This window comes from Phycodurus eques, chromosome 6 (genome assembly GCF_024500275.1).
Source record: "Phycodurus eques isolate BA_2022a chromosome 6, UOR_Pequ_1.1, whole genome shotgun sequence".
Classification (NCBI taxonomy): domain Eukaryota; kingdom Metazoa; phylum Chordata; class Actinopteri; order Syngnathiformes; family Syngnathidae; genus Phycodurus; species Phycodurus eques.
Genome location: NC_084530.1, coordinates 28,362,922 through 28,384,403, shown reverse-complemented (window position 1 = coordinate 28,384,403; position 21,482 = coordinate 28,362,922). Strand labels below are relative to the sequence as shown.

Here is a 21,482-nt window from a genome sequence, read left to right as displayed (position 1 = left end):
GAGATGGCAAATTAATTAAGTCGTGTCTTCAGGGACAGTCGAGGAGGACATGAAGGTGATCCGGACACCATCGCGGCGTGAAGGCTCGCCTGTTCTGATCAACGGCGAAGGGGACTTGAAATCAGGCCTCAAACAACACAGCGATGACGCTCCGGAGAAGCCCATCACCACAAACGGACCGAGCGAGAGCGTCAGGGTCGAGAAACACGGCCAGCACGTTTGTCATCTAAGCCGCACGAAGGTGGCCGAAGGGATCACGGTCATGCGGGCCGAACGCGTCGTCATCACGGAGGATGAGGAGGAAGTTGCGCCGCGAGAGCATCGCAAGTCCACCGCAGAGGGAGGTGTGACTGCGGAGGAGGCGCAAGTAGCTTCAGAAGCTTCCACAGAGTCTGCAGAGAGCGAGACGGGTGCGGCGGAGGAGCGAGCGGGGAGTACACACGAGGAGACGAAAGACGAGGACATCAAAGTGGAAGCTTCAGCCTCAACGGGCGGTCCTCTCGAAGTCGCTCCGGTGGCTCCGGTGCCGGTCTACTCAAAATCACAACCCTCTTGTCCTCCTCCAGAGGCACCGCAAGCCCGAGAGGAGGAGGAAGCAGCGATCACGCCAGCATCAGAGGCGACCGACGCGTCCTCAAAAGCCCAAGGCGACGCTGTCGCCACGCCCCCTCCTCCGTTCCAGGAAGTTCCCCTGGAGAACCACAGGACTGAGGCGCGAGCTGCCGAAGAGGAGCCCCTGCTGGAGGGGGCCAAAGCCCCCGACGCACAGGATGAAGCCGCCCCCGATAAAAAGTCCAAGGCGAAAATCTGCCAGTGCTGCTCGCTCATGTAAACTCAACAAAAATATTAACACAACACTTCCAGTTTGCTCTCCAGTGATTGTTAACACTTTTAGTTGCTTTTGATTTGATTACATTGATCACAGTAGCCCCGAAGTTCACTAAACTCAGTTGCACTGACTTCATTTGTTCACCGCTCCTTTAATAAAACGGGTTTTAGTTCAGTGCCTGATTGTTTTTTTGTTTGTTTTTTTTTTAATGGCATGCACTACATCTTTTAATAGTTTTAAAATTCTACTTGCGCCAAAACTGGTTTAAAGTGTCCTTGGGTTCCATTCAGGGCCCCATTTAAGTTTATTAATCCATGTCATTAGGTCTCATTGGACGCCCTATATACACATATTACATTAAATACTATTATGTGAATGTTTATTATAGAAAACATTTGTGAAGCAACTTAAATTCATGCTAAATGGGAGCCAAGAAAAAGTGTTGCGTTTTTATTTTTGTTCTCTCTATTTTCTGCACCATCCCAATATTAATTTTTTATTCGCACACAACGGGCACAATTGGAGGAGGGTTTTTTTTTTTTCCCACCTTTTTTTTTGTTTTGTTAAAACCACCTGTTCATTTTGGTAACAATGTCTGAATTTGTATTATCAAAATCAACTCAACCCAAAGCATTTTAATGCAGTAAGATGAAAAAGGCTTTATTGCAAAAGAATTCCTGTCCATAAATAATTCATTTTAGGGTAAATAACAGAGTTTTCTTAAAATGATTTGAGTGTTTCATAGAGGATATATTTTAATTGCTTTAAAGCTGAGTTATTAAATAGATCTGGGAATTGCTGGATAGCTTTTGATTTATTACAGCTACTGTTAGTGGGGTTTTTTTTGGGGGGGGGGGGGGGGGGGTTATATAATACAGGTTGCATTTATTTATTTGTTCCAATTCTGAAAACCAAAGTGTGCACTGGCTCTCACTGACATTCCTCTGGGTCAACATCTCATTTTAACACATTTTTACTGATGTATGACTTTTGTATTTAACCAAATCTCTGTACGTGCATAACAAAGAGTTGTCAAGTTTAGAAACGACTGGATTAAACATTAAACTGACATTTGACAAGTTTTGTTGGGTGGAGTTCAGCGCAGCGTCCCCCCCCCCCCCCCCCCCCCCTCCCTTTGGACTTTTCTTATATTGATCCAATCGGTGAAGAATGTGCTCACGTTTGCTACCCGTATCATCGCGGTCCAATACAAAGCCGAAATCGCTTGACAAATCTCATGATAACCAGGCTTTAAACGCACCAGGTGTCGTCATGTGATCAGACTTTGGACAAATGGTTACTGCTCAAGTCACTCGATTTTTGCACTTATTGTGACTATGCCTGTAGTTTTGAAATATGTCTGTGGAAACCCTTAGAAAAGTAAGTGATTAGGGTTTTGTTCCCTTCAGTTTACGGCTTCAACAGAACACAAATTTTCAGGAAATGTTTTCCCCAAAGTCGCAAAATGTGTTGGGAGGTTGAACCGCTATCACATGATCTTGTGTGCTTTTACCATTTTGCTTTTTTGTGGTTATGACTACGGAAGGGTATGCTTGTTGGATGGATGGCGAGAAATAATTATTACATAATTATTCCCGAAGGAAAATCCATGGAAACGGATGGAATAGGAACTGGAATTTGTAGCAGCAACATTTCTGACTGACTTAAAAACCAGTTGCACATCTTCCCAATCCGCGATAATGGATTTGCAAGCTAGAAGAGTGGTCATAAAGGGTGAGTACTTATTTCACTGCCAACCTTTTACACACACACATAACGTTTCCGTAACACTGGAACAGAGAGTTAATTTGTTTTGAATCGAGTTCAACCTTTAGATGTCACCAGCACCTTCCACGCAATCGAACCTGTGACCCAATTGGTGCCACATCGTTTGGGGACCACCTTGAATAACATTTACATAGATTTCCACATTAGGAAGATGATAATGAATTGTTTTTATCATTGCTTATTTGTAATGAAATCTCAACACAAATGAAGGCTGGAGCAGCAATGAGGTAAAAATAACGTTATGTTGCCGTTGAATATGAAAATTTGTTGTCAAGTTTGTCAAGTGTTTATTTTAAATCGGTCTACCGAAAGATGTGTTGTGTTTTGGTACGACCTCAACGCATTACTACAGCAACACTGATTTACTTTGGTTTGTACAATGACAATAGCTGCATTGATTGCCTTTATATGACGTGTAAAAATCCAGCTGACTTTGGCCCCCCCCCCCCTTGTGCTGCTGATTTTCAAGAAACCACCACGTGTGAGGGGGGAAAAAAGCAATGCTAAACATACTTGGGAAAAGCCTCTGCCTCATTTTTGATGGCCTGCTACGCTACAGATTTGAATGTTTGTCATGATTGTGCTACTTGTTGTGCTAAGGTTTTTTTGGGGGGGGGGGGGGAGGGGGTGGGCGGTGGGTACTTGGTGGAGAACCACTGATCTACAATATTAGTGTTGCAGCCAGGACACCTCTGTCCTCTGTGTAAAAACTTCATCCTTACTTCAAGTTGAATTAGACATTCAAAGCTGCAGTAAATATTCGGGCGGTTAATGACTTAGAAAAGGACCTTTTATCCTATTGTTACCGTGGGTGGCAAGGGACCGTCCATATTTGTCGTCGTCTTATTTGATTTCTGTGAATCATTCAGCTATTGGGACTTTGTCTGTCTGCGTCCTGTTTGTCTGAACTGTGGAACCGGACGCTGACCTTATAAAAGCCGCCATGAGCTATCATCGTGCACACATCATCACTGTGACAAGACGCTGGTCTGCATCCCGAAGTTTCTGCCTCCTCGCTCCTTTGCCATGATTCTCCTGGCGTGCGCGGTCGTTGCGGTCTGCTTGCTGTCGGGCGCCGCTGGGGCCCCTCTGGCCTGCGAACAACTGATTAGGCCTCTGGTGGACATAACTCCCGACCAACTGGAGGGAACCTGGGCCTTGGTCGGCGGCAGTTTGAACCGATCGGTGGACGAAGACACGCTCAAGACCAGAGACAGCGTCACTTTCCAGGCGTCCCACTCCACCTTCGTCCAACGTAACCGCGTGGCTGACAGGTGCCAGTCGTTCCTGCTCAACGCCACCAAGCAAGGCCACATGATGACCCTGAGTGGGAACAACTACCTCTTCACGGCCATCTTCCACAATACTTCCTGCCCGACCTGTCTGTTGTTCCGCTTCGACGTGCAGGCGGAGAGCCACACCACCGTCGACCTCTACCTGGTGAGCAAGACGCGAGAGTTGAGCGACAGCGTGAAGGCGGAGTTCGCCGCGCAGGCCAAGTGTCTGGGCTTGCGGGAGCCCATGTGGTTGGACCCCACCAAGGAGCTTTGTCAGGAGGCCTGACTGACCCAATAAAACGATTGATGTGCACTCTGCTTTCGTGTCTTTTGTCATTGCACAGGTTCACCTGATAAAACTCGAGGGCACTCCTCACCAAGTACAAATACTTTGGTACTGTGCTTAAGTATTGTTGCCGGGTTCTTTGTAGCTTCAAAAACAATGGCCTAGTCAAAATATAGTACAGGTTTATGGTGCTAGACTGAGCAAACAAAATGCAGCGAAGAATTCAGAAATACTGTTTACATTTAGCAATGGCACTTAAGGCAAATCAAATGAACTTTTTACTTTTCAGTATTCAAACTTTCCATACGCCACCCAAAAAAAACCTTCCAAAATGGTCGCATCTATGAACCCGAGCTCCACCCCCAGGGTATCGCGTGGCATCAATTCACAACAAATGTCAATTCCTCTGTTTAACATGGAGGTCATTTTCATATTACAGTGGGGAACCGATCCGTTTCCATTTTAAGAAATGGGTGGAGAATAAAATATTGACTAGTTTCACATTGGATGGGGCTGCGGGCACTGAGACTAGTTTCACATTGGATGGGGCTGCGGGCACTGACAGCTACCATATTTATATGCAAGTACCAGTAAGAAGTAAATTCTTCCAATTTTAAGACCGAGCTTTAAATCCAATTCTTTCACTGGTACAGTAACCAAAATGCTCTTTCGCATCGTTTCTTTACGCTACGTAACATCAACATTTTTACTTTTTAAATGAAATGTCATCAAAATTCTGTCTGCATGATTACTTTTGCACTTATTTTCTTGGGTGTATGTGTAGTTAAGTTCCTTTCTACTGAACAGATCATTTTTTTGGGTCAAAATAAATCCACATGGAATTTGTGTATAGTGCATTTAATACACGAGGCTTAACATGATTAAAAACATTAAAGCCAAAGAGAGAGATGTTAAAACAAAATACTGTAAAAGACAGCTTACAAAAATTGAGATGTCGAACTCCTCTCGGCTCATCCGTACAGCACTAATATTAGTCGTTCTTCGCAGAGGATAAAGAATATATTACTGATTACTGTTATATCGTGCTGCACCGTTTGTGTTCAATCATTTGCTTAAAAGTGGTTATAGGACTGCCACTTGGTGGCTATTTAGCATTAGCATTAGACGAGAGGACTAAAAGGCTAAGCTCAGTGGTTGTTTAAAAAAAAAAAAAAAAAAAAAAAAATCATCCATCCATTTTCTGAGCCGCTTATCCTCACTAGGGTCCCGGGAGCGCTGGAGCCTATCCCAGCTATCATCGGGCAGGAGGCGGGTACACCCTGAACTGGTTGCCAGCCAATCGCAGGGCACACACAAACAAGCATTCGCAGTCACATTCACATCTACGGGCAATTTTAGTCTTCAATCAACCTACCACGCATGTTTTTTTGGGGATGTGGGAGGAAACCGGAGTGCCCGGAGAAAACCCACACAGGCACGGAGAGAACATACAAACGCCACATAGGCGGGGCCGGGATTTGAACCCAGGTCCTCAAAACTGTGAGGCAGACGCTATAACCACCGTGCCAGAACAACCAACAACAAAAGCGCAATTTTCTTTTGTTATGATCAGTTTGGCAGCAAACTTAAACTGGGAATGGCAAACAGCTTGAAGCCTCTTTTTTAAGGAATTGTCGACCAAACGTGCTGCTTACTGTGAAGTGAGTTGAGTTGACAGCGCTCGAATCTCGAGTCTGTGCTCCCTGGACCCAAAAGGTTTGAGGCACTCTATTGGATTTCTGTGAATCATTCAACCGCTGCGCTGTGAAACTGGTCTATAAAAAGCGTCCGCGGTCCTACATCGACTTCCAAGTGAGCACAGAGGATCCCAGGATGATTCTATTGGCGTGCTCTGTCGCCTTGCTCTGCTTGCTGCCCGGCGGCCTTTGCGCTCCGCCGACCTGCGACGAGCTGGTCCGGCCGCTGGTCGGCATGACCCCCGGCCTCGCGGAGGGAAGCTGGGCTGTGGTCACCGGCAGCATGACCAGTGCGCCGGACGAAGTCCTCCTCAAGGGGAGGGACAGCATTACTTTTCACACGTACAACTTCAACTGCGTCCAAGCCAACCGCTTCGGAGACGAGTGCAAGTATTACCGCCTCAACGCCACCTTGAAAGACAATGTCGTGACCCTGAGGGCCATGGCTATCAGCATGACGGGGACCTTCCACGTCACTTCCTGTCCAGACTGCTTGCTGTTTACCTTCAACGTGGAAGGCCTGGCGAGCACTGACCTCTATCTGGTGAGCAAGAGGCGAGAGCTGGTGCAGACCGAGAAGGAGGAATTTGCGGCTCAGGCCAAGTGTCTGGGCTTGCGCGAGCCCGTCTGGATGGATCACACCAAGGCGCTTTGTGAGAAGAAACCGGCTGAGGACGTCACGGCCTACGGTCCTGACTTTGTAACTGAATAAAAAAAATAATAATAATAATAATCTTCATTCATCCACGCAGCCGCTCTTTGTTTTCCTTTCATACCAGTCGCGGAGAATATGTTCCAGACTCACCCACAATGGGGAAAAACACAAAAACTGAAGTTTAAACATCAAAGATTTACGTTGTTTAAGTAACCAAAAGACAAAATTACAAAAGTCCACTAGCTAAATACTAACACACAAGTGTAATAATTGGTGCTGCAACACATGTAGACTGACAATGTAACTGTACCCACCGGCATATATTCTTTGTCTGTCTGTGGGAAAAAAAACACTTATTATACTCCGTTCCAAAAATCGTCTTTGTGTATTACGTACAACGTGTTGTGTATTATACTACACCGTAGTGGCCAGAAGGTAACCATGTCAATGGGCATTGAAGCATGAAATCATCACGCACAAAGTGCTTGATAATTTACCTTTTATGGAATTGTTTTATGAAACAAAACAAAAGAACTGTAGCATACAAATATGATAAACACAGGTAAATATAGTGTTGATAGCATTAGCAATAGAATATATAATATTCATTGAAAGACACATCATGATCATATTGACCACAATATTAAAAACAATGAATATACATATTAGTAATCAGTACTCCTTTCCTGAAAAACTAATCGTTGACGGATCAAAATGTTCCAAAAAAAAAAAAAAAAAGGGAATGGGGTACAATTGCACCCAAGAACAGGTTGTGATGTGCTCGGTATTGCTTCATGTCATTTCCGAGAACAGGACGGTGGAATTAGGACAGTGTTCTTCTGTTGGTCTGTATTGTGAAAGTCAAGACTTTCAGCCAAAACAAGCAATCCATAAATGTTGACTTTAGGAGACTTAGGGCAAGAGTTGGTGTTGCACCCCAGACTAGTCAGTAGCCTATTGCTGTGCAAGTATAAAACAAACAACCGTTCACACTCATATTTTCATGCACCTCTGGATAATTTCCACTTTAACCTAACGTCTGTTTTTGGAATGTGGGAGGAAGCTGAAGTACCTGAAGAGAACATGGGGAGAACATGAAAACTCCACTCTGGAAGACCGTAGCCCAGATTTGAAACCCCAGCCTCAGAAGTGTTAGTTGGAAGAGCTAACCACTCGCTCACCGTGCCGCCTCAAAATAAGCAATTTTGCAACTTGAGTCCTCCCAACTCCAAAATCGCTACTTACTTTCGGATTGTTTTTATTTATTTTTTTTATTTATTGATTTTTTTTATTTTAACAAAACAAGCTTACTCGGATGTATGTTACTGAATTTCTTGTGTATAATGTGCATTTTTCAAATTGTCAAAAGTCAATAGTGCGCATTATACATAGGTATAGGGGGAAATGGGGGGGGGGGGATTCACATTTTATAAATGTATGCCGCCATCTAGAGGTTATGAAAAAGCTGAATATTTTCATTCCAATATGCCACCGCCCCAAAAAAAAGTGTAGCCTATACTTTCATTCCAATATGACAGGGGTACGTATGACTGCATATATGTACAGTAATGCTTATAAGTTTACATACCCTGGCATAATTTGTGATTTTTTTTTTAAATATGACTTATGACTGAACAACACCTATAATTAGTTTCTTTATGGTTATGTTTTGTTTAATGATAAAGCTTTTCTGAAATACTTCAGTTTAATTTGAATCTTGTTTTCTTTAAAGAATTGTACCCCATCTTACAAATTCTGCCTGGGTAATCAAACATATAAGCACAACTGTGTGTTTTCTCATTTACTAAATAAAAGTAGGGCTGTGAATTTCAAAATAAGACCAAGTAAATAGAAAGTATTATGTGCTCAAATAAGGTGCTTAACTTCAGAATAATTCTTTGAAAAAAACAACAAAATATAGATAATACTTGTTTTGAATTACATGTTTTGATCATATGGGTAGAAGCAAAATCGTGCATTGTAAAAATGCATTATACATAGGTAGAAGGGTTTTCCAGCATTTTTAGGTCAACTTTGGGGGTGCGTATTATACATGGGTGCGCATTATACACGAGAAATTACTATTTTCACTTGTTATTGTCTAAAAACAAAAACATCCCGACTTTAAATCTTGAGACGACCTAATGCCGCAAGGCTCGCACAGAGGAACAATTCTTTTTTTTTTTTTTTTTCCTTTACAATTATCAGACAGTTGAGCATTCAAGAGAGTTGATTTGTTGTCAAGCTATTTTCAATTCAATACATAATTTTTTTAATAATGTGTAGAAATAACAGACTAGTAGTATCAATTTGTGGAAAAGAAATGTGAACCGGACCATATTTGGACATACAGCAATTAAATCTTACATTATTTACATATTTTTTTTTTTTTTAACTTCATCTATGAATGACCCGTTCCTTTTTGACACCAGGTTTGTGCACTCCTAAACTAGATCATATCTGTCACTCCACACATTTGTCTTGCTGGAAAACACAATATATAATTATTGGTGTTTTTTGTTGTATGTTGAGAGAAATATATTTGGTTCATTCAGTGTAAACAAAGAGTCATAGTCCAGCATGCCTCTGTGGAGTTTTTAGAATTGCATAAGTGGAATTTCCAGTATAAAAGCAGAGCGCTCTCTTCTCCAAGCAACATTGGAAAGTAACCAAAACATGCATCCGTCAAGCGCGTTTGGTCGGTGGGCCGTGTTGGCTTGCGCCTGTTGGTCCTTAGTCCGCTCCGCCCCGCTGGCCTGCGAAGACCTGCTCCGGCCTCTGGACGCGATGGACGCCGGACTCTTGGCCGGCCGCTGGGCTCTGATTTCGGGCGCTTTTGTGGACCCGGCAAAGGTTTTGTACTTCAAGCGCAGAGACAGCGCCAGCATTGACGTCCGGGTGAGCCCCGGCCGCGACATCTCCTACACGCCCAGAGTAAACATGGAGGGAAAATGTCACTTCAGCACCCACAACATCACCCTGGAGGGCAGCACACTTCACTTCCCGGACGACGTCAACGTCACCGTGACCTTCCTCTACACGTCGTGCGCCGACTGTTTGTTGATGCGCTACGACAAGGACGAGAAGACGGTGCTGCGCGCTTACCTGTTCAGCAGGAGCAGGGAGGTGACCCGGGAGGAGAGGGAGGAGTTCACGACTCAGGCGGCCTGTCTGAACATGCTTCCGCCCACTTGGCTGGACCCCAGCAAGGAGCTTTGTCCTGAGGAGAATGGGGGAGAGATTTGTGTGGCACCGTCCTAATACATACGCTTCATGTCCATTTTGTTGTGTCCTTATGGATAATAAAGTACTTGTAACACAGAACTGCGTCTACTGTTAGTTGCTTTTGCTAGAGCGGGATACGCGCATACTGACAATCGTGTAACACTTTTTCTCCCCTTTCCGTCAAATTGAGCAGAGACCCAATTTCGAGATGGTTAAAAGTAGGAAGCCTCCTTGTGTTATCAATTGCTGAGTAGTTTTTTTAATTGACGGAGGATGTTAAAAAGTTGCTCTTTGTGATGGTAGATTTCACTGTGGCACAAATTGTTCTCTTCTTTTTTGTTTCCCACAGTTAAATGGAGCACGTGTCTTTTTCTGGCTACTGATAACTCATCAATTCCAGTTTGATGAATGTGAAAGTGCGAGCGGTGTGAAACCAACACGTGTCGCGCCCAAACAGGATTAGCATTTCTTAATCCACAGCGGCAATAAAATAAGCCTCCTGCGCCCGTGTGCGCGTTGTCATTATGGTTGATGCGTTCCAGTGCGATTGCTGGTCAGCATTGTGCACTGCAGATGTGCACACCGACGACGATGGGAGAAGTGTGCGCACATTAGAGCAGTGATGCGTCTCCTTTCGAGCGCATCTTTGGTGCCTGTCCACGGGTAAGTGGAGTCGTTGAAAATGAAGATTGTGCTTTTATGTGTGTCATTGTGTCCTCTAAATCGGTATGCATTTATTTCCATTCATTTGCTGCTTCTTTTTTCCCCCTTGTTAAAATGGCCTCATTTTAAGTTGAATTGGTGCCGCCTGCACTAAATGGATTTTTAATGATGTTAAAGTTTTTGCTGTTCTTTTGATAACAAAATAAATACCTCCTTTTGGATAATGAGGCAAACACAAGCCTGTTATGTAATGAGGTTTTTAATCGGCAGTCTCTTGTGGACTCTGTGTGTATCTAAGATGGCACTAACTATGAAGTGCATGTCAGATGTACAGGAGCATTTTAATAAATCCAAATATTGCGGAAAACCTCATTTATGTTTTTTTTTTAAGAATGTGCTATTTTTTGAAATGGAATTATGCAAAAGATTTTCAATGGAATCAGTGTGACTAAATAAATAAAACCTCTCGTGTTACTTATGCAGCAGTTCCGTTTTCTTGAAGATGCTTAAATTTTCTATCGGAATCAATACATGCTGCGGATTACTATACGACAGCGTACTCCCACTGGTGGGGAAACAAGAATTCAACAACAGAGAAGTTTAATCATCATCGTGATCCTGAACCCGAAAGGAAACACAGAAAAAATCGTAACTTTCAATGGGAGTGTGTGTGAGCACTGTATTTTTAATTGAGTGTAACATCTGAAAGTGTTGAGTATCTTACCTCAGGAAAATGTGACAATGCATGCTCAAAATACCGTAACTTTATTGACAAGTGGCGAGTTAAGTACACAATGAGTTTTCTAAGAAGAAAAAAAGTTCCACATTCCAGAAAACGTAAGTACAAGGCGCAAATATGTATGCACAAACACATACTTTCAATGGGAATTGATGAGAATTTCTTTATGGCATTTTATTTTTACTGTGATTTGTGATCTCCAGTTAGACTAATTCACATATTAAGAAAAAAAACACACAAATTACTATACAGGCGCCTTTATTTTATCGCCCTATTTAGTGGAACAGGGAAGAGTATTTTCCCATCTTTAAGTAACTTTAAATACAATTTTAAAAAAGCTCAAGTTTCCATAATTTTTCCCTCCTAATTCGAGTTAATTTTCTGACTAATTTCTCAAATGTAATCCATACCTACGTTCTTATATAATCCGTGTGTTTAGCTCCGGATGTCTATAGCGCCATCTTTCCCAATTCAACCTCAGTTCACTGGTGCACATTCCCAAAAATGATTAGTCCCAAATTTGAAATTTGGAGTCTGGCCTAGCTGGAATTACCCGGAATGTGAATCGTGTGTGTGTGTGCGCGCGCGCGTTTTACCGGCAGGCTTTAAGATGATTAAGGTGGGTTTATGAGCTGCACTAGTGCACTAATGCAGATTAACAATATCACGTTGAAGGCAATGAAAGTGAAAATGAGGTGACAGTCATTAAGGAGGAAAAGTTGAGCAAGGGTTGGCTCTGGTGCATCGTCTCATTCGAGGGCCCTGCAGTGCGCATTGGGGTCCTTGGCTACAGGCTGAGCGCGTATATTGCCCTCGATTCAAGCGCTCAATATCACAGCCAGTGTTATACATAAATACATACATAAAGTAAGGCAATTCCAATAACTATTGCATCATTGGCTGGCGATGCCTCATTGGGCGAGAGACTTCCATCCCTACGTCACCACTGCTTATTGGTTGCGGTGTCTGAAGTCGTTACATGCAGCTACAAAAAGCTAAACTTGTAATCGGCTGCTATGCAAATGACAGTAACGTGTAAAACTGTATGTAACTTATTTGGCGGTAACATTGGTCATTGTTGTTGGCTTTGTAGTCCTGCTGTACAACAAATGATCCCTGTGGTGCTCCACTCTCTGCCTTATGTCCTTTTAGTGCTTACTGACTGTCTACAGATCGAAAGATCTTCATTGCCATCACCATGGCAACAATGCCCCTGCAAGAACAAGAGGGTCCCGCCGACCGGCGAGAGCGGCCGATGCAACGTGACGTGGACGCTAGCCTCGATTCCGCTGCGCTTGACCAAAAAGCCCCCCGAGCGGAACCAGAAGAGGACACTGAAGTGGTTCAGGGATGCGGCGATCGAGGCCAAACTGAAGAGACGATGACAGAATGGGTACGAGCTCGCCATCATCCCAAATCTCACGAGGAACCGGATGAGTTCAACAAGCTGCTTGGTCAAGGTGCTTTCCTAAGACCTCCGCCGAATGAGGATTTCTCCATCTTGGAGGTGGAGGTGTCAGAGTGGCCCAGTGATGACGACATCAACTCCCCTGAATGTCACCAGAATGTTCACCACCTGTCACGATGTGATGATAGTTCTCCGGCATCAGACTTTTCTCTGGGGGCAACTGAAGGTATTACTCATCAACTTCCACTTGATGTTTGTTCACCTCCTTTTCCTGATGAGGAGGAGGAAACAAACAAGTCCTGCTCACCATGCTCACACCCCACAGACCCAACCTCAGATGTGATTTCATTAGACAGCCAGCAGGCGGAGCTACTAGCCCAAGGCCAACATGAGCTCGCCCCCAAGGGAGCAAAGCCGGAAGCTGCTCAACAGGTGATCGGCCAGAACTCTGCACCTTTGTCTGGCGTTGCCATGGAGCCACCCAATCGGGGCGGGGCAGCTTTCAAAGGCTCCGTCTGTGTTGTCACAGTGAGAGAAAGGCAAGCAGACAGGGAAGGGGAAAGGACAGAAGGAGCAAGCGAAACAGGAGAGCAGAATCACGGTGGACCTGGAGGGGACGAGGTAGTTCGACGAAAGCAAGGTGAAGGACTGGTGAGATCTTCCGAATTCATCCAAATACAGGAAGGGAAGAGAGAAAATAAGGACAGCGCTGAGTGTCCTAAGCCCGTCAGAATGGAGAACGACTCAAGCGAGGACAGCCAAAGCGACAGTGGATTATCAGCGGACTTCTCCCCACGCAGCACTTCGGACGTCCCCGCGGCCTCCCAAGAAACTCTACCCAAAGAGACGCCCATTGAGAGGGAGATCAGGCGGGCCATCGAGCGAGAACACAGTCTGAGAAAGTCCAGGGGGCTTCCGAAGGCATCCGCAGAGTACGTCGAGATCCCCCTGATGAAAACCATTCTCAACCAGACAGTCGCTGCCAAGTCGGAGAAATTCCATGGCATAGACCGCGAGCTGGCCGGTAAAATGATGCTGCACGAGATCCACGAGGAGGTCGGCCGAGAACAAGATCTGGTCAAGCTGGGGAAGGTTCCCGGTTTCTACGATAAGGGGACGGTTCGGAAACTGAAAGAGAAGAAACAGCTTTTTGAAGCGTTTCAAACCCACCGCAGTGAGTCATCTTTGAGCGTGTCCAGTGGGAGCAGCAGCAGTTCCAGCTCCAGTTCGGAGAGCCGGGATGAGACCTCGTCACAGGCGTCCACTGTGAGAAGCTCGGAGAGGAGACCGAGTACAGAACCTCTGAGAGGTGCTTCCGCGTCTTCAACTCCCAGAGGACCGGGCTTGTCTGAGGGATTGTCCTGCCGGGTCCTCATTGTGGAGAAGGACCCGAGTGCCCCGGCACAGAAGCACCACCGCACCGGTGCAGAGGTAGACGGCCTCGTCGGACTTGATCTAGAAGCTTCTTATGTCCTCCCATCCTTTTCGGGAGGGCACACTTTAGACCTGGAGGCAGAGGAGATGTCGCCTAAGGAGAACCCCTTCTTCAAGCTGCGTTCCCTCACAAATAGCGTTAAAGTGGAGCAGGATATCCGGGAGGGGCAAGAGAGGGAGAAGGAGCTCCGCAAGCAGAGGATCAACCTGTATGGTGGTGCGACAGGGGGAGGTGGCGGCAGGCCAGTCGGCGTGGATGGAAGAAGCTTCCGAGCGTCTGGTCTGGATTCTTCTAGCTCTTTCTCCAGCGGAGGTAGCAGGCACTCAGCAGGTCAGTCGAGCACAATGCAAAGGCTTGGTACTGGTCCAATGGTTAAGGCCACTGGCCTCCTAAACCAGGGATTGTGGGTTTGACTTCCATCTGGGGTAGCTTGTTTTGGGGCGCGATGGGATTGAAATCATAGCTCTTGAAGATCAAATATGTACATTGCAATATAGAAACTGAGGCTGGTAGCCCATTGGGCAATGAACCACAGCCTCAACCAGGGTGCACTTGCCCATCCTCCCTCTCCTGTGCATAAGCATATTAAACAAAAGAGTTTTCTTATTTCTTATTTTCCTATTCTTGTGTTTTGTGATAGTAAATGCAGAAAGATATCAAGAAGTAATGTTTTGAGTAAAGTTCCAGCATAGCGAATTGTCATGTAATTGTGAAATGTGTCCGTTTTCAGTTAAAAAGATTTCAATGTGTATCGTAGTTGGATTACGTGTTTCGTGATACTTTAGCTATCATGTGGGAAATATCACGAGGTAACATTTTAACTAACGTTTCATCGTGGTTAAGTGTCTTGTTAGTCCAAAATGTGTTCATCTTTAGTTGCACAGATGTGCACAGGCAAGTATTCGTAGTTGGATTGTGTGCGTCGATCATCCGAGCGTGGTTTCGTGATGCTTTAGATATCGTAGGCCGAATATCCCGACATTTTAGCAACGTTGTCACGTAAGTGCCAAATTAGTCCCATTTTCAGTTACGTTGCTATCGACAAGCATCATTGTTGGATTACTTGGATTAGTTTGAATCTGCTTCGCACAGAATGCGTCGTGGTGCCGTGGACGTTGGAGGTGAAAGATCAAGATGTAGCATGCGAATTGCCATTGTTTGCTGTCATCCAATGCTATTGATTAACCAAGAAACATAAATGCGATACTATAAATACCCCAGGCCAGATACTGCGATGATAACATATCGGAATGTACTCTGTGATTCCCAACCCTGTTTGGATGCATAATTGTACTCACTCACCTGTCACTTGGTTACAAAATTCGTCTTTTTCGGTCAGAACTTTGCTCCGCCTCAATTTCAGGTGAATGCGAGAATGAATGTATGTTTGTCGTCAGGGAGGGTTCCCCCGCAGTCTTTGTGCTGTTCTGAATGGTATCATTGATGGGACAGCCGTGACAAAGTGAACGGGGCGTGTCTATGATGACGCTGGACAAATAATTGTGTAGCTTGTAGTCATCCGTTTGGCATAGTGATGGATTAAGAGGTGTATCGCAAGAGTTTCTCACCATATAGTGCGCTTCGAAACGTAAAATACTTCTTGCTGGCTTCCTAATTTAAATAAGTTCCCTCTGCCTCCGTCAGCCCGTCAATCTGTCGGAAAGCTCAGCGCGTGGCCCCCGGGCCAGGACCCTGGAGACGCGGCGGACCAGCCGAAGGTAAGCAAAAGGGGCCTCTTGACGCTTTATTATACAGTTCTTGAGAAATGAGACCTTACAATGCATTGTAATATCATGGAGTTATTCAGAAATGGGATCACAAACCCAGGGGCGAAAGCGATTTTGGCACTTTAGGGATGCTTAGCCCTCAATCAGAATATTCATCAAACAGCACCTTGCAATTTGAGTTTTATTAAAAATGCAATCTTTTAGTGCGTGCGTGTGTGCGTGTGTGTTTTGAATCTGCATTCTGAACCACTGATTCGCCTCATTAAAAGACCGCTTGAACTTGATTTAAATGTGCTACACGAGCATTCATGTGGGACTACTGCTCGCTCACAGAGAAGAGGGCGACTGATACAGGACGTAGTGCAGTGCATTCTGGGACATGTAGTATCAGCGGTTTGCGCGTTATATTGTATACCAAGTGCCCAGTTTGGACACAGAAACATTGCAATCCAAATAAAAATGTCCCCTTTGGCATCCTAACGCAGTCCGTGAACCCCCTGGAATACACACAAAACCTTTTTAAAAAATAATAATAATAATCGAACTCATAGCTTGGATTTCTAAACTGCATATTTAATAATAGAAACATCATCAGGCGGATGATTATCACACACTCCCAAAATGTAGGAAGTAAATAAAAATGCCAGAAAATCACTTTCTCCGCGAGAGTACGAAGCGCAGTCAAAGGATATCTCGAGTTATCTCTGAAGGTTTACGTGCTAGCTGCAGCGAGACGACGACGGCGCATTCCGTGGGGGTGAATACAAACGTGTTGTTGCAGGCGGGAAAAACGAGCATCGCCGTGCCGCCAAATGTGGGCCGCGAACATCTGATAACTCTCAGAACACACAGCGAGCAGCTTATCTTCGTAGATAAGTAGACAGGGAAGGAGTGTGTGTGTGTGTGTGTGTGCGTTTAGATTTCCGTTACCTGCCTTGTGGCTTCTCGCATCGATTTAAAAGTGTGCTGTCTCCTCTTTCCACTCACTTTCTTTCAGTTCATTATCTGTCACCGTAATAAACGGTTAAATCTCGCCTTAGGGTGTGGGGGGGGGAATATAGCGGCACAAGAGCCATTCAGCAGGCAACAGCAGAATTTTGACAGAAACGTTTTAGCAGGGGAAACGCATACCGACAATGGGGCCACATTTGAGCATTTTTTTCCCTTCCTTGCTTCCGATCAAAGTCAGTCTTGTAGAGACGCCCGATAATCGGGCGTCTCTACAAGATTATCCTGAGCGATTATCCTGTGGTGCGTTGAGTGATTTTGCCTGCCTGATTTGCATACAGCTGATTGGGTCTTTTTTTTTTTTTCTCCAAATACATAACTGGATGGACCAAAAGGTCCTTCAATTGAACCACAACCAAACCGAGGTAATTATTTTGGCAGTAAAAAAAAAAAAAAAGAGGATTGCTATGAATAAATACTGTACCTGGAGTCACTCTCTTAAAAAATGATTTCAAAAAAACACAGACCGAGTCCAAAACCTTGGTGTGCAGATAGATTGAATCTGAATCTGTACTTTTATTTTTCTGTCCTCTTTTGCTCTTTCTTTTAAAATATGTTTAATCATGTAAAGCACATGTGTGGCAAATGCACTACTGCATATCGATACATTTGTCTTGCCTTGTCCCCCCCCCCCCCATCTTCTTTCACCCAGTTTTCCTCGCTTATTTGATCCCATCCGGTCTTTGTTTGCCTCGCTTGCAATGATGGCCCTTGTGCACTCTCGCCGTCATTTAGGCGGCGCAGGCCTCCCGCAGCTCGAGACAAGACCCCCCTGGTGCGCCGGTGGGAGTCGGGCCTGGTCAACGGACACAAGCTGCAAGAGCAGTGATGAGGAGAAAGTCGGAAAAGTGACGTTTTTGGGAGAGTGTCAATGAAGAAGAGAGCGCAAGTGAGGAAGAGGTCAAGATTGACGTCAGACGGGAGGGGAAATGACTGCAACTGACTGAACTTGCAACACACGTTAATCTGAAAAACAGTTGTTCTCTTCTAATTATCAGTAATCATAGAAGTAAAAACAATCGTGCTCATGTTTTTATGATGTCTCACTTTATGACGTCCAGTAGAAAGATCTATGCAATAAATATCAGCTTCAAGTGCTTATGCCAACTAGTTTTTAACCTCTTCCATATTTGTGTTCATTTTAGATCCGCACGCATCGGCTTTATGATGATATCGTTCCGTGTTGATGATTACTATTACGGTTGCTGTAGCGCACTGCATCATGCTGACAGCTGTTTCTAATATTTTGTCCTCCTGCTACTACTGTTGAGCTCGTCGGTGCATGTGTACCTAATGTTGTACCCAATTCATTTCTGTATTTTTTTTTTTTTTTTTTTTTTTTTTTTTTGTATGTGATCACAATTTTCCTAATGAGCTTGTCACGCTGTGGAATGAACAAACAAGGAGGTAATCCTGGAGTCGACCTAATGCGCTGCGTTCGGTTTATGGTGCAATAAAAGTTGATCTGGATTTTGCAGGTGAATTATGTTAGTCCAGAGTACACACGCGTGAATAAAAGCGCCTCTGTTGTATCTCTCCTTGACACCTTCTGGAGTCACACGCTACAGTATATCTTGAACTTTGGAATGAAACTTGATATTAGCCAGCAGGGTTGTGATGACTCTTCATAGTTTGTTTTATATTCAGTGTTAGTTTATGTTATGCAGTATGGATGGACTACCAAATCGATGGATTTTCATATGCTTCTCGATTCCTCTCATCCAGTATTGTATTAGTAATATTGGCTTCCTAGCATTACAGGTGCCATAGGTTACAACAGAAGGAGCAGCATAATGGCCATTGAATTGAAACAAAAAGTACAAGTACAAGAATTTTTCCTCATTAAAATATATTTTATACAGTTTCTGGGGGAAGGATTGGATGAATTAATGGCATTTTCATTCATTTCAATGGGGAAAGACGATTTGAGACCTAAGTTTCATTAATAAGCCATCATTTCTTCACATCGCAAACAACATTGTTTTTTTTTTTTTTGTAGGTCTATAAAGAATGTGCTCTGGAGTGGCCGTGGCAATAACAGAGATGCTATTCTCTTGTTTACAAGCCAGTTACGTGAATTCTGAGGTTGGGCTACTGTTTGTGTAACAGTGCCAGTGTGTTCAAAATGTGCCAAAATGTTGGAATGAAGATAACAGAAACTACTGTGGCCCCGTTATCTGAACATCATATTATATGCGCTGCTGTCCTCATTTGGGTGTCAGGAGGTGTTTGAAATGCATCATAGATACGTTTTAGTGGCCTACTAATCACGTGTAAATATTTGATAACCTTATTCTTTCTGTACAAAACCCAGTCACACCAATAATGCTGGAATACCAGTAAAAATTTCCAAATGCCCAAAATATAAAGCTTTTTTTCCACATGGGGATTTTTTTCCTGTAGCAACATAGCCCCTCTCTATTAGCCTTCGTAGAATAAGAACAAATATGGTAAGGAAATGCGCACTAAAACTGTTAAGTAAGCGTGCAACAAATCAACTCAGCGGTTGTCACCATAAAATGCGGCATGAATAAATGACAGGCCCTTAGAAAAAAACAATGGCACAATATTTCACTTTAATAAGTCATAATGTACACTTTTTAGATATGTCAGTATCATTCACAGACATCGAAACAGATTTTTCTCCTGTATTTGCATCATAATGCTTCGTGTGTGTGTGTGTGTGTGTGTGTGTGTGTGTGTGTGTGTGTGTGTGTGTATTTGGTGCACGTTCAACAGAAAGGAGGTTACAATGGCAGAGCTAAAACAACAACATGGGATTGAGGACCAGCTGATTGTACTTACGGTATGAGACCGTAAACTGAAGGCTGAAAAAAACGTTTGGGCCACCGTGATTTATTTATTTATTTTGTTTAATGGACAGATCAGAACAATCATAGATGATTGAAAAAAAAAAAAAAAAAAAGTTAAAATGTAAAATATGAAAAATTGTTCGTTAATACAAATAATGTAATAAGGCATTCTCATTGTATTTGCACTTTGTGCAATTCATTTAATTAGAACTAATATACCATTTATTTAATAAAAACAAAAAGTTTTACTCTTGTTTTTTTTTTTAATTTATAAAAAAAATCAATTAACCAATTCCTGAAATGAATTTTAAAAAAAAAATGCAACAAATATTCTCTTGATAATACAAATGCTTGGTGGGCAATGGCCACACTTTGCCCACCGTTGCTGTGAACCCTCAAACTAGACATGAAATGTGTCAAATGATTTGAATCCCCCAGGAAGACCTGTCAATATCTACCCGGAAATATTGCTATTAAACCTAATATTTAGTCAAGCATCCGTGACTTAATTAAACCTGCCAAATTCTTAATATAAATGCTGCCACTTTCCATGTAATTATGAGGCCAAATGGGCGTGAAAGACACCGAGGGTGCTGATGACACGCCATCAACGACCACACACACACAATGTTAAAACCTTACGATGATAAATGCAGTATAAATACTGCACGCACGTCGCATTAGAGTGACTCACGGCGTACATCAAGTTATAAAATTTTTTTTTTTTTAAATTGCATTGTTCAAGCCGCCGTAAGTATTTTTCTGCAAATAAAACCTCACGTTGTGAAGAGAGACGGCAAACATTGCAAAACTGTCTGAATATGTCAGGCACACCTGCATTACGAATCAAACTATGCAAAACGCTTTTGACATGCTAACAGTTAGCATCGATAGTTGCGGTTTTAGAAGCAATGGATATTGGAATACAAATGGTGGGGCAACACATTTAGACACAGGCATATATTCTACATCCGCTACGAAAATGATTGTTATTGACTTATTTTCAGTCGTAGTAGTACTGTTCTTCGGTTTGTTTCAGTACGACTGTACAGTATTACAACTGCCTCCTGGTGGCCAAGGTGGGCACACCGGAAGGAGCAGCACAATGACAATTGGGGGCCAAAGTGAGACTCTACGCTGGACTTGTCTGTCGGTCTCTATATGTGCCCTTGTAAAGACAACCATTAACACTCACATTACTGAATGGGAACTGAATCCACATTGCCTGCACCAAAGTCAGTCACCACATCAGTGACCAATACAATAAAATATGTGACTGTCATTTTTCTAATGATATCAATGGCATCGCGATACAGTAATTGTACGACGATCACTCGTAGTAGCTGAGAAGCACACAGTAACTCGTCCTGATATGATATCACAAACTTTTCCAACAATGTCAGTAGTATTTGCAATTTTGTATCAATATTACGCCGTCCGGGTTGAGAATGACAGAGTAACTCATTACATTCATTACATTCCTGATCATATTTATTGTATTGTGATACGGTCACTGTATAATTCTAACCATTTTAATTACAAGATGATTCCATTAAAATGTTGTCGACGATATCAATAGTATCATGATACGGTGATTATACTCTGTTCGCTGTTATGAATATCAGAGTAACTCGTGATACGGTTTTTATCACAGTATTTTGCCAACAATATTAAGAGTAATAACATTATCATGTGTAATGTATGTAACGATCTGGCCAATGGTACAATGATTACGCTTAAGCTTAGGAATCACAGAGTACAATACAAGAATTACAATATTTTGTTAATGATATCAATAGGATCTCAAGACGACAATTATATGTTGACCTCGAAATGAGACGCATTATCTTTGCTTGTCATTTTTGATACAGCTTTTTTTTTTTCATTATTATTATTAAAGCTCATGACACACAGTGCAGGTGTACAAAATAA

General features: G+C 43.3%; 2 protein-coding genes across 7 annotated transcripts in view; both read left to right on the top strand.

Annotated features, from left to right (window-relative positions):
* palm3 (paralemmin 3) overlaps window positions 1-1,908 on the top strand; it is a 37,111-nt gene extending 35,203 nt beyond the window's left edge. For all 6 annotated transcript variants that reach the window (XM_061679357.1, XM_061679362.1, XM_061679359.1 and 3 more), the window contains one exon: window positions 33-1,908. In XM_061679357.1, the coding sequence (XP_061535341.1) occupies window positions 33-832 (800 nt within the window). In that variant the 3' untranslated portion in view covers window positions 833-1,908. The remainder of the gene's footprint in view (window positions 1-32) is intronic.
* Window positions 1,909-10,280: 8,372 nt separating this feature from the next.
* Window positions 10,281-18,047, top strand: LOC133404244 (uncharacterized). Its single transcript, XM_061679964.1, has 4 exons — window positions 10,281-10,420; window positions 12,312-14,332; window positions 15,647-15,720; window positions 17,473-18,047. Exons 2-4 carry the CDS (start codon window positions 12,358-12,360, stop codon window positions 17,587-17,589), a joined length of 2,166 nt encoding a protein of 721 aa, XP_061535948.1. The 5' UTR covers window positions 10,281-10,420; window positions 12,312-12,357; the 3' UTR covers window positions 17,590-18,047.
* The last annotated feature ends 3,435 nt before the right edge of the window (window positions 18,048-21,482 follow it).